At 40.6% G+C, this 16,957-nt stretch overlaps 1 protein-coding gene across 2 annotated transcripts in view; it reads left to right on the top strand.

Annotated features, from left to right (window-relative positions):
- The window catches only part of LOC109626617 (A disintegrin and metalloproteinase with thrombospondin motifs 3), a 38,441-nt gene that overhangs the window by 19,030 nt on the left and 2,454 nt on the right, over positions 1-16,957 (top strand). Inside the window, exons 5-21 of one of the 2 annotated variants that reach the window (XM_069517132.1) lie at positions 452-535; positions 3,943-4,090; positions 6,273-6,378; positions 9,283-9,426; positions 9,604-9,736; positions 9,950-10,063; positions 10,222-10,370; positions 11,093-11,265; positions 11,415-11,548; positions 12,058-12,181; positions 12,455-12,535; positions 13,983-14,146; positions 14,240-14,405; positions 14,750-14,882; positions 15,061-15,268; positions 15,580-15,709; positions 16,719-16,829. In XM_069517132.1, the coding sequence (XP_069373233.1) occupies positions 452-535; positions 3,943-4,090; positions 6,273-6,378; positions 9,283-9,426; positions 9,604-9,736; positions 9,950-10,063; positions 10,222-10,370; positions 11,093-11,265; positions 11,415-11,548; positions 12,058-12,181; positions 12,455-12,535; positions 13,983-14,146; positions 14,240-14,405; positions 14,750-14,882; positions 15,061-15,268; positions 15,580-15,709; positions 16,719-16,829 (2,302 nt within the window). Of the gene's footprint in view, positions 1-451; positions 536-3,942; positions 4,100-6,272; positions 6,379-9,282; positions 9,427-9,603; positions 9,737-9,949; positions 10,064-10,221; positions 10,371-11,092; positions 11,266-11,414; positions 11,549-12,057; positions 12,182-12,454; positions 12,536-13,982; positions 14,147-14,239; positions 14,406-14,749; positions 14,883-15,060; positions 15,269-15,579; positions 15,710-16,718; positions 16,830-16,957 lie in introns of both variants that reach the window. The other variant, XM_020082709.2, reaches the window with a different exon arrangement.

The following is a 16,957-nucleotide window of genomic DNA, read 5'->3' as shown; positions in this document are numbered from 1 at the left end:
TGCCTTAATTTATTCACGGACCGTGAGTCACGGTATAAAAAGTTTCAAGTTTGAAAATGCCACTGGAAAGATTTATTTTCTTCCTTTTGATGCCATTTGATTTCCATCGCTAGATGAGGCGTTCTTTTGTCCATTTCCCTGCCTACTTACAATTAAGAGTTATTACAGAGTACTGCATCACCTTGGCAACCCCAGAAGTTAGAAATGAGCCCAGCATAACTCTGATATTGTTTTGACTGTTCTCGCTCACACCAGGTTTTATTGTTTTTTATCAACTTGAGCTGTAGTTTTCTTCCCACATTGCAGTGTGTGTGTGCTTGATTTTACTATTGGCCTGCACATGTTCTGCAGCTTCAATAATGTTAAGATGTCCTCAGTCACCTTCATCAAGTGCATGAAGTGTCTCTCTCACCCTTCAGCTTAGTGACAAACCCTGTTCATTTCCTCTCAGGTTGATGAAATCTACCATGATGAATCTCTGGGAACCAACATCAACATCGTCCTTGTCCGTATGATAATGGTCGGCTACAGACAGGTGAGGGTCGTCACATGTTATTATTGTCCGTGTGTCCAAGCGTCATGTAAATGTACCTCTGTGATCCAAACCTATATACATTGTATATTGTGCCATATACAATGCACTTTTACAGTAAAATGTTCACACAGCAACAATCAACGACCAATGACAATTAAGACTGTAACTGTAAAAACTGTAATGCATCCTGGGGGAAATAATGGGATTACAGCATTTAAAGGGTATGAACCTATCTACCGGATTTTACTGCATACTTTGCTGTAAATAGCTGAGCATCTTGGGAAGGTTAAAGAAAAAGGAAGGAAAATAACCTGCTAACAGGATCTTTTTATTTTCTGGAAAAAGTTTGCATGTGCGGATTGCGTTTTATTTTGGTTCAATTTGACTTTGGAGCACACTCGTCTTCCTGTCCCTGTTGCTACAAAGCCTCCGTCCACACTACGACCTGCTCAGCCTTTTGTCACAGATGGGCCTTTATTGACAGCAACACACTGAGTGATGTAAGTACCTATTTTTGTTCAACCTTAAATAATCCAAATAGCACTTTTATCCCTCAATTACAACTGTGTGGCTTCTCTTTCATTTGATTCCAGTTTTATTGCACCTCATATTTTGCTATCTAACTATTAAAAACCGCCCACTTCAGCACTATTTCTTTCAGTTTACATTTACATTAAAGCACCACTGATATGTTTGCTGGAAGATCAATGAATGTATGTTTATATTGTTTTATTTTATTTATACGTTTTTTATCCTATAGTCTTATTAAAAGAACCGATATATTGTCTTTTTCTTAATGCCAGACTCAAAATTGGCTATTTCTTAATTATTGTGCATTCTATTTGTAATATTTTTCAGCTGCAGTGACAAACAAACCAATGATGAGCATGTAAAAAAAGAGATGCGTTTGTGAAGGAACATCCTTTGTCCTTGGGCTCGCTGTAATCTTCTCCTACCACAATTTCAACCTTCTGTATCCACTTGATGCAGCGTAAACACTGGAATTTATTTGAAGGTAGGAGCTTTTCAAACTGTATCACATAGCTGAAAGAAAAAAAGCAACAATTTCAGACATTATTGCTACCTCTAATAATAGTGTTGTTGCTGATGGTTCAATATTCTGCACCACTACACTCTAATAAAAAGGCTCTTGCTGGATTTTTGACATTTATAGATCGATATCTCTCTGGATCAGTCAAGTGTTTATCTTTATATCAATCTATCAATCTATCAATCTATCTATCTATCTATCTATCTATCTATCTATCTATCTATCTATCTATCTATCTATCTATCTATCTATCTATTATCTATCCATCTATCTATAATACCTTGGTTGTTCTGCATTGACTTTCAGAACCTGCATTGACATTAATCCTTAGAGAGGCGATAAAGTCTGGAGGAGGTGCAAAGCAAGAAGAGAGGGAAGATGGTCACAAACAAGGCAGTGAATCAACACGACAGCATGCTCATCAAGAAGCTGAATTACTCCAAGTGGTACTTTTGTCAGATTTTTCCACAGGCACACACGCTTTCACTCACTCACACATTCATCCGCTTTCTGTATTTACTAACACACTCGTTCACTCACTCAGTGACAATAAACTGTATATTTTCACATTCTTATGTCCAACAAAAAAAAAGTAAGGAAGAGTGAATGACAGTTATGGTTCAGGTCAGGTTTTGCTTGTGTTGCACTGGTGACATATATTTGTTTTGTTGTAATAAATGTTGCAAAAGGAACTAACAAGATTGTACCTTTGTCATTTTTTCATGGTAGTAATTGTATTATTATTGTTTATTATTATTATTACTATTATTTGTATTATTATTACTATTATTTGTATTATTATTACTATAAACAATATCAATTATAATAATTACAGGATTCCAAAATAAAGAATACAGTAAAGAGCTGCACATTTAAAAACAGTAAGAAGCTAAAAAATACATTATTTTGCAGGCAAAGCTGCTGCAGGTTACAGTTGTTTACATTGAATAGTGTAATAATCACATTGTAATCATGTGTTAATGATGCAGAGCACAATCATACTGAAATAGCCCCATGTTGTTTTTATTACCATAAATGAATATTAAGAAGTAGACGCTGTTTGTTTCAGTAACTCATACTGATAAGAATAATCCACAAGGACTGTTTACCTGTTGGCAACCGAAGCCTGCTCAAACGTGATTTGTCAAAATAGAAACGTAAACTAAAAGGCTTCGGGTCGGCAAATCTCATCCCTCGTCTCCAGACATATTCACGTGCAGAGTCTGTTTGTAGAGATTTAAAGGGAGATGACTGGGTTTCCAGAGTTGAGGTGGCTTTTGCTGGGGTTCGTATCTTACCGTGATGTAGTTGCAAATAGTATTAGTTTGCTGTTGAATGTAGAAATTACATCTAATATTTAATATTTATATTTATTATTTTCCTCTCCTACAGTATTTTGCTGTGGTAATGAGTTGCAGCTAAAACGAAACATCCTCCACACGGTGACAGACTCTGTCAGTATTTGCTGTAGTCATAAGCTCGTCTTTCCTCAAGTGCGACCTGGAGGCTGAGGGCATTTTACGTTTACTCTTCTTCTGTGTGGTTTCCAAAGCAGAAAGATTGTGTTTGCACAGCAGCAATTAGATGAGCTCAGACATGTTGAATGTGTCACCGGCCCGGCTCTTGCAGCACGCAATACACACACACACACACACACACAAACACACACACACACATATACGTTGGGGAGAAGAAAGACAAATGTTTTGCCAGTTCCCCCGGATGCTTTCATTCCATTTCCCCGGCCTCACACATTGTGTATGAGCAGTGTTGTTGTTGTCAATCACTGCACAATTTCATCCTCGGTTAAGCCTTGTTATTCGTCAGGTCTTTAATATTCAGTGTGCAGATCTGGCACTTTTAGAGACACAGCGAGGTGAAGAAAATGCCTACATTGAGTTTACAGAAGAGTTAAATAACTGTGCGACCACTTAAACATAAAATGCCTCTACTCTGCTCCTGTGGTGTCATCCCAGTGTCTGTAAGCCTCGACATTCAAATTCAATTCAAAATGGCGTAATTGTTAGTAGTTTTTAGCCTTTAGGCTTAGGATAACATTTGTAAATGAGTGAATAGTATGTCAACATATTGGACATATTTTTCTGTAAAAACCGCAAACATGTTCAATGAAGCATTTTCAAACTTGAAAAGTTTGTAAATGTGAAGAAATAATTGTAAAGCTGATATAACATCAAGCAATATACACATATATTAGATGTTTAGTTATTAAACTCTTCAAAACAGTTTATATAATAATTAAGACGATAGAAACATCACTGTTCTTGCATCCTAGCAGTGATGGGAGTACTGCAAGTATAACATTTCATATATCAAACTGCTTCTTCTGTTTCTGCAGTCGATAAGCCTGATCGAGCGTGGCAACCCATCCCGCAGCCTTGAGCAGGTGTGTCGGTGGGCCAACACGCAGCAGCGCCGCGACCCCGACCACGCTGAGTACCACGACCACGCCATCTTTCTGACAAGGCAAGATTTTGGTCCTGCAGGTATGCAAGGTACTGTATTTTTCTCGATCGAGGCCTGTGCAGACTGAGTGCTGATATCTGCTTCCGTTCACACTCAGGGGTTGGCTTCAAGTCTTGGCCCAGGTAAGGTCAATGGAAACTTAAAGAAAAAAATAAATAAGCGGAGGCTGCAGCTGAGGTCACGAACCCAGTTCTGGCAATGGCGACTGATTATTAAGCAGCTTTCCAAAACCTTGCTGACTTGACATTGACGCCACCCTGGATATGAAAAATTGATATTGCTGAAGAGGGTTTTTTTTGGCATGTAGAGAAAAAACTGAAATGATCGAGAAATAATTGTTTTATGTTATCTTACAGTTATTTTTGTGTTTATTGAGTTTTTCAAATTAATTACAACTATTGCAGCTAATTCTGAATCCTTATAATACATGTATGCATCCACCATTAGCAGTTTTGCATCATACATGTTTGTTTTGTCAGTTTAGCGTTTGTCTCACGCTGTACTTCTTTTTTTCAGCCCTTCAAAAACAGTTTTTGAAGTGAGCAGCAAAAAGCTGCCGCACAAACCCGGCCCCAGAACGAACAATCATCCCCTGTGCTCACGTTCAACATTTTGTAGAGACCTGTGTATATTTTAAAACTTTTTGAAGCACACGTGTCAGGATTAGAGGACGACCTGAGGCTACCTGCTTTGCTTGTCACACCTCTCTACGTTGCCATAGCTGCCGTTGCGTTGTTTTCACAACAACTCCTGGTTTCTATGGCGCCTTGCACCGCACTGGCCTGATGCCGTGTCATGAGGTTGAGAGCACACATCACACCGTCTTCTCAAAAGTTTAGATGGTAGATTCTATATCCACACACAGATTCATGGAGCTGTGGGACCTACAGAAGAATCTGTTCCTTTCACGTTGAAGCTGTAGAGCGAATGGAGAATGAGCTTCTCCAGAGAATGAGTGTTTCTGATGCACTGTCCTCATCACTGATCTACATCTCTTGCAGTAAACTCAGTAGCTGTTCATCTCTCTCCTCAGCTATAGAGAAATAGATTTTGTTTTACCCCGCTGCTGCTTCTGAATCTTTTCACCTTAATGTGCAAAGCCCTCAAAGCTGCCAACTTTACGGGAATGTCACCTGCATTCCCCTGGATTGCTTTATCTGCCTTTCAGATAAAGGGTCATGCTCTACATCTGCTTTTAGGTCTCACTGTTTCACTCGCAGCACTAAATACGTCCATCAACCACAGAGCCGTCAACCGTGTGAAAAAGCAGCCCTCGTGAAGTCATCCTGCTATGACTGAAATAACAGAGATAACCTGACATATATACGCTTCAACCATCGGCTGTCTGCTGCTGCATTTTTCTGCTTTTTACCTGCATGCCAAAAATGAATCAATCAGAACGCATGAAAAAAAAAAAATCTGAAAGCTGTCAAAGGAAGGCCGGAGCGAGCCGTGCTTCTGAACCAAAACCAAACGCGCTAAGCTGAATTGCTGCACACCTCTTGATCGAGTTATGTTCAAATGTCTGTGCTTTGCTTTAAAGTTTGTTGTCCTGGTGAACTGTGTGTGTGCGTGCGTGTGTGTGTGTGTGTGTGTGTGTGTGTGTGTGTGTGTGAGTGACACGTCTGCTGGGTAATGACGACAGGCTGCGGAGCTCGCTGTTCTGTCCACTTTGGGGACTTTCTTCATGTATCATGAGGAGGTGTTTGGCACAAAAGCTGTCACAGAAGAGCTGCAGGCACACACACACACACACACACACACACACGCACACAGAAATTAAGCAAGGTGCTTTTATTCTGTATTTCAATTCAGAAGTCCTAGAAATCCTGAAGATTCACGTTATATTCATTTAATGCCACTTTTCTTCCTGAGTGCAGTTTTAATTGAAACACCAGTGATGCTTCATTGTCTGACACAGCATGAAGAGATGCTTTCAGTCCAGGACTCATTTGTTAATCTTAAGGGTTCATTGGATTTTAATACAGTTGCTACCTAACTGTGCCCTTATTTTTCAGATCAAAAGCAACAAACAAATGTAGATATGTGGTTTTATCAAGGAAAGACTTTCAGACCTTTATGGGAGCGCTCCTGCGTCACATATGCTTCTTGAGTTCAGGAGTGTCACATGAAGAGATTTTTTTTTCCTCCTTCAGCCTGATGCTTGATTAGTGGGGCTGTGTGGTCTTTTCTATCGCCCAGGTTACGCTCCAGTGACGGGGATGTGCCACCCACTGAGAAGCTGCACTCTGAACCACGAGGACGGCTTCTCCTCCGCCTTCGTGGTGGCTCACGAAACCGGCCACGTGTGAGTAACGGCGTGATGATGACACGGCCGGCAAATGTCAAATGTGCTCATAATGCAATGTATATAGCTCTGTCGTCTTTGTGCATGTGCATTCACTCAGGAGCCACTTCATCAGGTACACCTCTCCAATTTAATTCAGTTTATAATATTGAGCATTGTTGTGCTTTTGAAGTGTTTTTTCAATAACTCGTCTCACGGAGGCCATAATAAGTGGTTGTTGTTGAACTGAGCTGCGTATTATTTAGTCTCTAATATTCTGCTGCCCTCATTGGAAAAACCCACCTCTCAATATAATGTTGTCTAGTGGAACACCACTTTTAAAAAGATCTTAGCAATAAACATTTACTGTAAAATCAATTTACAACACAATCAAAATTGTGAGTTTTGTCGAGAAAAATCTCAGGGTAGAGCTGTTGCATTGGATTGCATTCGATCTACTGGTGTACTTAATAAAGTGGCCATTATACTACTTAAATCCCTCCCCCCCAAATTCCACAAGATTATTAGTTGTGGGTGTTATTTAGGGGTAGGATGTCATTATTGGTGATATAAAAAAAAATCTCAACATTGATTTTCCAGTGTGTGAAATGATGTACTGTTAAATTTCCAATTATTTAAAATTAGAAAATATCAGCTCATGAAAAATGGGAGATTGAAAACAACTCCCTCCTCATAAACATTGAACTTTTATGTTTAGCAGTTACGTGTTGCCAAATGACAGCATACACCAAATGTAGTGGTGCTTATTGTGGTACGAGTTATTGTGGTAATTGGTTATATTTTTGTAGTAGTTTAATATTTTTCATTTGCGGTGAGTGCACGGCTGTTAGATTTAACATTTGAGTGGTCTTACAAAAGTAGCTGACTTGATATACAGCTGCTTTCTCATCTAATGCGGATCTAAAGGTCTGTGAACTCCGCCCCATCCCCTGGAAAAGCATTGAAAACTGTCCAGACAGACATGATCGACTGTCACACCACATGAAAGAACGGGTCACTCCCCTTTTCATCCACCAATAATGGAAAGAGGGCAGACTAGTATTATGTCTGAGTGCTCAGAGACCTGGGGCTGTTTTTATAAAGCCTCCTAAAGAGCTGCTCCTAATGACGCCATTCAAAGTTCATAGAGATGTGACGTCTTCTAATAATTTCCTCACAGTTGAGACTAGATCCTTAAAATAATAACTTTGTTCACAACAAGTGTTAGGGTAAGGGAGGAGGGCTTTAAAGAGGATTAAGAGTTTCCTAAGCAAAGGAGAAAGTGGCATTATGAAGTTATTGAAAAGTCCAGTTTATGAGCTGTGTTCTTTCTCTGAAAATGATTTTATTCCTTTCAGAGAATTTCTTTTGTTGATTTATTATCGATTTACACATCAAACAATGATGCTGTTTGTATAGACTGACCAGGAATCACAGATACTGATGAAAGCTGAGCCATTTTCCCTGGATTAAATACTAAAATCACCCTTTTCCCCTTTTCTTTCACTTTCTTTCAAACTCCAGTGAACAGTGTCGACTTGCAGTAAGAAACAGAAAAGCCAGAGTTAATCGATTGGTAAATTAATGTATTTACATTTTACCATTTGTAAATCAGTAAATACTGAAAAAAGAGTCAGTTCATCTCATAATAAAACCCCGCTTCACTTCTGTGATACATATGCGCTTGGTCTCCATTGAGGAGTGTGTTAAACTGCAGGACGAGAATTTGCTAGATAGTAGAGCTGCAGAATAGAAAGAGGAAACCCATACAGCTTCATTGTGGTTCCATCACACACACACATAAACACACACACACACACACGTATTGTAATGTACAACATTTCATGTTTGGGATCTTAGATAATATATGTTCCGTATTGGTACATCTATTTAATGCAGTCTATAACTGTTAACTGTAAGATGTTCCAACTCCGAGAGGTTTTGATTTAACTGTATGATCTCTGCAGGGGATGTAGCTTATTAACTGCATCATACTGACAGGTGTTTGAAAGGTTTCGCACTAACATTCATTTCTGAACCTCATTAACTCTCTAATAAGCTCTAATTGCTTGTGTAGTTGGAACGGTGAGAAGTCAGGTTTTGCGGCCTCCAACTGTGATGAGACATGTCAGATCATGTTGTTTCCTCAGCACCTGTACATGACATATCAATTCATTGTCTCTACAAGTAACGCCCGAGGCCAGCGGTGCCCCGCTCCTATTTCACTATAGCCTCTGTGACTCAGGGGATTTTTATCGCTGAAGATTTCTTTAATTAGTCTGTGGCGAGCTGAAGCAAGTTCCCGGGGTTTTCTGTCCATATACTGTACACTCAAATACATTGCAGAGGCACTAGAAGGATTGAATAGTTTTAACATAGAAAAATATGTTGTTGGCTTTTAAGATGAGATATCTCAAGAACGCCTCCTTTAAAATGTGGTACTTACATTCACTTGGACTCACAGATGACCCGATTAGATTTTGTTCATACTGATGTGATATATTATGAACATCTAATCAGGGATGATTTGATTAGAATTTGGAAGTCTAATTTCACACAGTTGGTCACTATCTTGAGAATGCTTCACTGGCACAAGTGTTCACGTGGACTCATGGATGAGCGGATCAGATTTCAGTGGTAGAAGGTCGAGGTCAACATCACAAAATGTGTTGTTGCCTCTCGAACACAATCACTCACATCTGAGCAAATTACTTCACGTCTTGACCAGTTGTCACTTTTACTCAAATATTTCATTGTCTAGGGATATCAGTGGTGAATGATATGTATGATTAATGTCATACAAGCAAAACAAACTACAATAGAAAGTCAAATTAATTATTTGAACGAGGAAAAATCTGATCAAATCGCAGAAGTCAATCTGAAAAATCACCTCCTATACAATAAACCTTTTCCTCCTTCCATCAGGCTGGGCATGGAGCACGACGGCCAGGGGAACCGCTGTGCTGATGAGACCAGCATGGGGAGCATCATGGCGCCACTCGTCCAAGCGGCTTTCCACCGCTATCACTGGTCACGATGCAGCAAGCAGGAGCTCAATCGATACATCCAGTACATTGTGCTTCTCCAAATCCATGATTTCTCTCGATCGCATATGGGCGTAATGCTGCACACGTAATGTGTGAAGCAGCTCTATGATCTTTTTTTCAAGAACGTTATATTTCATTTTGTACAAAGACCTCATGTGTTGTGGCACATGTATGACTCTAATTCTCATCTTCTGCTCAGCTCATATGACTGCCTGCTGGATGATCCCTTTGAACACAAATGGCCCAAGCTTCCCGAGCTCCCTGGAATAAATTACTCCATGGATGAGCAGTGCCGATTTGATTTCGGTGTCGGTTATAAAATGTGCACAGCTGTAAGTCTCCCAGAAAAGTCCCCAGGATTATTTGTAGATTAAAGTTATTGATTTATCTGAGTCAGCAGATAATCTCAAATAGATAAAATGATAATGCAGTGTAAATGCAGAATATATTAAGCCTTTACACATGGAAATGGCTCAGAGCTGAATGAACGACTTCTATGCTCATGAACATTTCCAACAAGAATAACTTGCTGTTTTCTCATTTAGTTTCGAACCTACGACCCTTGCAAGCAGCTCTGGTGCAGTCACCCCGACAACCAGTACTTTTGCAAAACTAAAAAAGGACCTCCAGTGGATGGAACAGAGTGTGCACCAGGAAAGGTGAGGAAAGTCTCTGAATCTGCTTTAAATGTTTTATCGCACGGCGAGCCGAAGTTGAGAAAATAAAAAAAAAAGCTGGAAAGCTTCAAAGTCAGTACTTTGAGTTTTACAATTTTTCTTTCAGTCTTATAGGTCTGTCTTTTCTCTTGTCTTTACAGTGGTGCTTTAAGGGCCATTGTATCTGGAGATCGAGCCAGCAGCCTCAGGGCCACGATGGGAGTTGGAGCTCCTGGTCAAAGTTTAGCTCTTGCTCCAGAACTTGTGGAGGTGGAGTTCGCTCCCGTAGCAGACAGTGCAACGACCCTCCGTGAGTAGCGAGGGAACTGGCTCTGTTGTTCATCCAGGAGAGGATGACGACATACTGTAAATTGTGACTGCACAGCTGGATACTAGAGCCAGCTGTTGATGCAGAGTGTGAGCCACTATACATAAACTCCTTTTAAGTTCTATTTTTAAATGTGATAAAATTTTCTATTTTCAATGCAACTCCCACAGACTACAATCAAGCATTTATCTTCAGACAAGACTTTAAATAAAAGGTTATTTTATTCTGTGCTGTAATGCAAAGTAAGTGGGAAGAAGTGACAAACATGCTGTTCAAGCACAGAACTCCCTCATAATACAACACACAAAGGAACGTTCACATCTGGAACAAAATAATACCCTCAGAAAACAAAAATCTGTTTTGAAGTTTTGGAGAGAAAGAAAATGTGCCTTCCTCTTGTGAAGCTTGTTTTTATGATTTTCTTTACATGAATAGCAAATTAATTTCAGTTTAGTTTCAATTCAACATGGCTTTTATTTATTTTTCCAGTTTATCCTCTTTGTAAATTAGTTCGTAGAATCGTATGCAATATACTCTATAATATGGTTTATAAAAGATTTTCACTGCTTGTGTAGAATGAGGGAGGATCAGCTTTCAACCTCCACACTTAGATTTGATTTTAGCCTTTTGAAATCATGCCCTGAAGGATGAACTTTTAGAAAGTCACGATGGTAAACGTGGTTTTGTGTTCATCGTTGGTTCAGGCCTGCCTACGGTGGTCGAGATTGCCCCGGCTCTACTTTTGACTACCAGATGTGCAACACCGAGGAGTGCGCTGGACCTTACGAGGACTTCCGTGCTCAGCAGTGCATCCAGAGGAGCAACAAATACCACAAGAACATCAAGCACACCTGGCTGCCATATGAGCACCCAGATGGTAAGACTGTGAAGGGTGATGCAAGGTTGGCTCGCTCTTTTCTAGGTCAGCCAAAGCACCAAGTCGGTGCTGGGTGTCTGCAAGGAGTTGCTGCTTCCGTGCTGTTATCGAATATATGAAACAAGGGGTGTGTGTTTCTTTGTTTTCAGAGGGACGCAAGTGTGAGCTGAGCTGCAAGTCAAAGGAAACGGGAGAGGTGGTGTTCATGAACCAGGTGATGCATGATGGGACCCGCTGCAGCTACTCAGACCCCTTCAGCGTGTGCGCTCGAGGAGAGTGTCTGGTACGTTTCCGTACGTGCACCGGCAAGCACAAATATAGCATCTTTTAAAACATATAAAATAAATATATTAAATACGCTCCTCTTGATTCACGGAGAAATCCTGAGTCTACAATCTAAAAATCTTAATCTCAGATACAAGGTTTCTGTATTTAATCTGACTTTCGAGTGCATTATCATTTTTAATAAGTAATTAAGACTTATTAAGATAATAAAATGTTGCCCTCGGAAAGAGTTGTGCTGATATTTGTTAACTAAACTGTAAGTCATCGTGAACGCTGCTCACTTCTGCACTTTGCTCCAACACAAACACACACAGACATTATTTTGTCTCAATTTTCACCTTGGGCATGAACTCTGGATTTTTGGCTGTCGCAGGCCTGTCACGCATAGTTTTGGCTGCACTCTGTTATGTCTGGGTGTGTTTCCACTATGTATCATCCTAAACCTAAGACTGTGTGAAAGTCAGATGCAGCTTTGATTGACTATCTCTGCCCCCTCCCACTTCACAGCACGTCGGCTGTGACAAGGAGGTCGGCTCTTATAAACAAGAGGACAAGTGTGGAGTGTGCGAGGGGGACAACTCACACTGTCGCACCGTGAAGCTGACGCTCACCAAGACGCCCAAGAAGATTGGTAATCATCAACTGTGTGGACAGAGTGCTGCTGAGATCAGCGGCTCTGTCTCGGAGGAGTCATGATATTACCCGGCTTATCCCGAGGCCTTAAACACATTGTCTCTGTCTTCTATGACGGACCACAGCCTGTATCCCAAACCATCATCAAAGTACAAAATTTTCAGTCTCAGTGTCTTGATTCAGATATAATTGTCTGCTATTACAGCCCAGAATAAGTCCCCACTGTTTAAGGCTCCCAGCTGAACCTTGCTGCGTCTCTTTGTCGTGTTAGGAATGCTGAAAATGTTCGACATCCCAATAGGAGCCCGCCACATTGTTATTGAGGAGAACGACACCTCCCCTCACATAATTGGTGAGTGTTTTAACCCTGGAAGGCAAAAGAAGAAGTGGTTTGTGATTATAATGTCATAACACAAGTCAATTTTTCTAAAGATTTCATGTGTGTGAATGTGTGTGTGTTTGCATACGAGTCAGTTGCTCACAGTAAAGTGAGCTCATGTGAGAAAACAGCAGGAAAAGAGAATTTCCTGCTGCTTAATATGAGGACGGCAAACTCCGGAAAATGTCCGGACCCAATTTTCCAAACATTTTCCGGTGCTCATGTCTGGAAACGGCTTTAGATAATAACCATGACCTTGATGTTTTTCCTCATGCTGTTTCTCAGAAGCCCCATCGAAAAAAAAGACTCCATTGCACTTTTTTAAGTGCTGAAGATAAAAAAAATCTGTGGTGGAGAAGAGGTTTATGCCGCAGAGAAGTTGACTGAATGAAATCTACTGTAACCACTGTGAATGGTGGCTGTGGCTTCATCTGCATTCCTCTATGAAGGAGCAAGTTTTCAGAGCTAACTTTTAAGCTTTAAGAGCATATTTAAAAAATACAGTTTCAGGACGGTTCGGAATCAATCCGAATGAAGAAGTACAATGTGTATATATATATATATATTTACGTTACAGTATCTGTGGTGTTTGACATTACACAGACTTTTCACTGAAAGGCTTTCAGAAGCACATTTCCACTCAGGTCAAACCAGCGCCTTTGTTTTCTCTGCCAGATCGGAAACATTTTGTGCAGCAGCCGAGGAGAAAATAATTCACAATCCTTCCTTCCTCGGGCTCATTACAAAAAAGTTTTTTTATTTAAGATGATTTTTTAAATTAAATCAACATGCTGCGCTGAATCTTAAATTCCATCTTAATATAACAAACACCGTTAATGTGATAACTTTTTTAACAAGGAATGTGAAACGACAAAATATAATCACTGCTTGTTTTCCAGTGAAACTGTGTGTATTATTTCCTTCGTAGGGAAATATAACCCTGCAATAAGCAAGTGCCGACGTGGGGATATGAAAAGAACAAAATGACATGTGATCGGCGATATAATGTCACGACACGCTGAGATTGACTGTATCTGAGTAGTTGGAACAGGTTGCAGCACAGTGCATGTCACTAGGTCAATCAATAAATCCAATGTTATTTGTAAAGTCCATATTCACAGATCGCAGCATGTGAAGTGGTGACGGACTCGTATTCTTTGTGCTCTCAGCAGCTCTCTTTCTCTGTGAGTCCAGATCGCTGGGGATTGAGCCAAACCCTCCCTCTCTTCTTTTCTCCACTGTTTTCCTTTCTGGCTTCGATTAGCTCATGGGAAGGAGAGATGACACACAACTTGGAGGAATTACTGTTGGCTAACCACAACGCCAAACATCTCAAAATACATACTGACACGTTCCCCCTTCTTAAAGGAAAACACAGTGTTGTTTGGCTACTTTTGTAAATTACCTTTTCCTTCGTTAGCTGTGAAGAATCAAGTTACCGGGAACTTCATACTGAATGCAAAGAGTGAAGACGCTGAATCGAAGACCTTCATCGAGAACGGTTTACAGTGGGAGTATTCCATGGATGATGAGAAGGAGACCCTGAAAACAACTGGTCCTCTGCATGAAGGCATCATCGTTCTGGTTAGTGGGACTGCATCATGTACTTTTACTTTGCTTTTTCACCATTTATCTATATCAAACGTTTTAAATAAACGTTTTTTCTCTCTGTTGCAGGTTATTCCGCAGGAGGAAGATGCAAAAGTCAGCTTGACGTATAAGTATATCATACATGAGGACCTGTTACCACTTATCACCAACAACAACGTTCTCCTAGCCGAACTGGACACCTATGAGTGGGCATTGAAGAGCTGGTCTCAGTGCTCCAAACCATGTGGCGGAGGTCAGCAAGTTGAAAAACACAAAAAATCACAGGCACTCAGTAGAGCACATACTTCCGCCAAGGCCGAACAGCCCCCTTAAATTAAATCAAGCTGCACCACAGTGTTCACACTCATAGATTTCATCAAGTTCCATGATTTATTCCCTGGGAATTAGTGAAAATGTTTTTTGAACATCCCTGTTTCGCAATATTAAAGGAAGTAAAAAAAAAATTTCATTGAATGGGTTCTTCCCTGACTCGTACATGAAATTAGAAGCTTTATGAGTGCAATGACTATTTCACCAAAAATATCTGTCTCTATGACCTCGCTAAAAGATTCATGATGTCACTTCTCTACCCTGCAGGCATACAGTACACGAAATACGGCTGCAGGAGAAAAAGTGACAGTCGCTTGGTGCATCGAAACTTTTGTGAAACCAGCAAAAAGCCCAAACCCATCCGCAAACGCTGCAATGTGCAAGAGTGCAGCCAGCCCACGTAAGTGTCCTCCGGCTATTCCATCCATACTTTGATAGTTCAATAGCTAGTACAGCATTAAACGGTAATAATGGCTTTGCCTCTAAATGTCAACCCCATTATAAACTATGATATTATCGAGGGAACATAAGTACAGTGTTGACTAACAACGGAGACATGGGACTCCTTGTGCTGACAGGTGGGTGGTGGAGGAGTGGACTCCCTGCAGTAAGACTTGTGGGAAGCTTGGCTACCAGACCAGGGTGGTGCAGTGCATGCAGGCGCTCCACAACGGCACCAACCGGCCGGTCCACAGCAAACACTGCACCGAGAACCGTCCGGAGACGAGGAGGGTGTGCAACTACACCACATGCCCCGCCCAGTGGAGGACAGGGGCGTGGTCTCAGGTGAGGGAGGGCTCATCTCACATTTTTAAGTGTGTTTATTGTAAACTTTTTATTGTCCTAATGCAGCAAAAAAAACAAAAACTTGCGGGCTCGTCAAATCTATAACAAGTCTTGAGATGTTTATTTTGAAGGGGATGTGGATACTCAGGCATAACAAAGATATCAACACGGGTTTAACAAAATGAATATCATAGTTGCTCAATGCGTCATTGTCGGTGTTGGCATGGTGACAGTGTTTGGAAGCTTAATGAATGTATAATGAAAATGTTACTGCACAATTTGAAATATTTCCTGTGTGTGTTGTGTGTCAGTGCTCGGTGACCTGTGGCGAAGGAATCCAACAGAGGCAGGTGGTTTGCAAGGCCAGCGACAACACCATCGGAGAATGTGAGGGCGAGAAGCCGGAAACGGTCCTCATTTGCAAACTCAACTATTGTCCAGGTGAGATCCCGTCCTGAGTTGATCCATTTAGTGGTTTGATGCCTGCCTTACATGCACTGATAAAGAAACGGTCTCTGCATGAGCAAGTTATTTCCATTTGCCAAAGAAGTGGCATCAAGATTTGTATGTTTTTCTGGAAGAACTTGTGGGTGGTCGTTAATACATGCTGCATCCTGCGCATGTAGTCATAAATCCCTGGCAGTAGTTTTAAGGATATTTCTCATGGTTTGATGTTCTACTGACTCAAAGTTAATCTCACAACCACATAAAACTGAACATTTGGTTACATGATAGAATTCAGCCAGAACTAACAGTTAAAATGCAGATTTAACATCGGCACACATGAGCTATGTTAAAAATTGGCACAACAGGCCCGAATTTGAGGTTAAAGCTTTTTTCACCACCCTGTAATACTATTTACATAAACATGATTAAATACACGTCTCTGCTTCTGTGATGAGTCACACCAGCTCCTCTAACTGTACAGCATGGTCCTTAAAGTACTAAAGCTAAAGCTCAGCTCAGACGACAGTTTTTCGCCCAGTTTATCCCTGATTCCCCCTTTTCTGACAATCTAGGACCTTGATCAATACCTTTACCCAGATTATCTGGTAACGTGAGCATTACTTGGACCTCAGTGTTCTTCTTTGACGTTGATCGCCACCTACATATGATCTGAAATCATTCTTCAGCCTCTACTGTCAAAAATTTCTGATGCTTCTCCCCACTTCAGCTTTGGTTGTATTACTTCACTTCAAACAGCAGCGAGCATCAATCTGCTTCTTTGTGCAGGCAGTGGGTGGAAAATAGTGGCTTTCCTGAAATTATGAAGAAGTACAGGTTGTGCCTTGTGTTCTGTAAATATCACCAGGCTTTATTACAGGTTTCAGAATGACTCATCTCTGTTTCTTAAATGAGACGTCATGAACTTTTCTTCTATTGTTTAACACTCATTCTTTGAATATCTTTTAGCCTAATTTTGTCCTTTGTCTGCTGTTATCCACTCCAGGACAGCCGGTGTCTTCTCTCAGCGTTGAAACGATTGTAAATTCCACAATAAAAGCTGATAAGGCGACACGACAAAGGGTTTCCGAAAACCCCGTCCACAAAATCTCCTCAAGTAAGTCAATATGTAATTTTTCAACAAGGGCATTTGAACTGTAGTTTACCACTGACTCATCAAATCCATCCTCACGTTCAATATTACATCCTGGTATTACTCACTCACCATCAAACACAAAACAAAAC

The sequence above is a fragment of the Paralichthys olivaceus genome, chromosome 21 (genome assembly GCF_024713975.1).
Source record: "Paralichthys olivaceus isolate ysfri-2021 chromosome 21, ASM2471397v2, whole genome shotgun sequence".
NCBI lineage: Eukaryota > Metazoa > Chordata > Actinopteri > Pleuronectiformes > Paralichthyidae > Paralichthys > Paralichthys olivaceus.
Note: the sequence above shows the minus strand (reverse complement) of the source record. Positions and strands in the feature narration are given on the sequence as shown.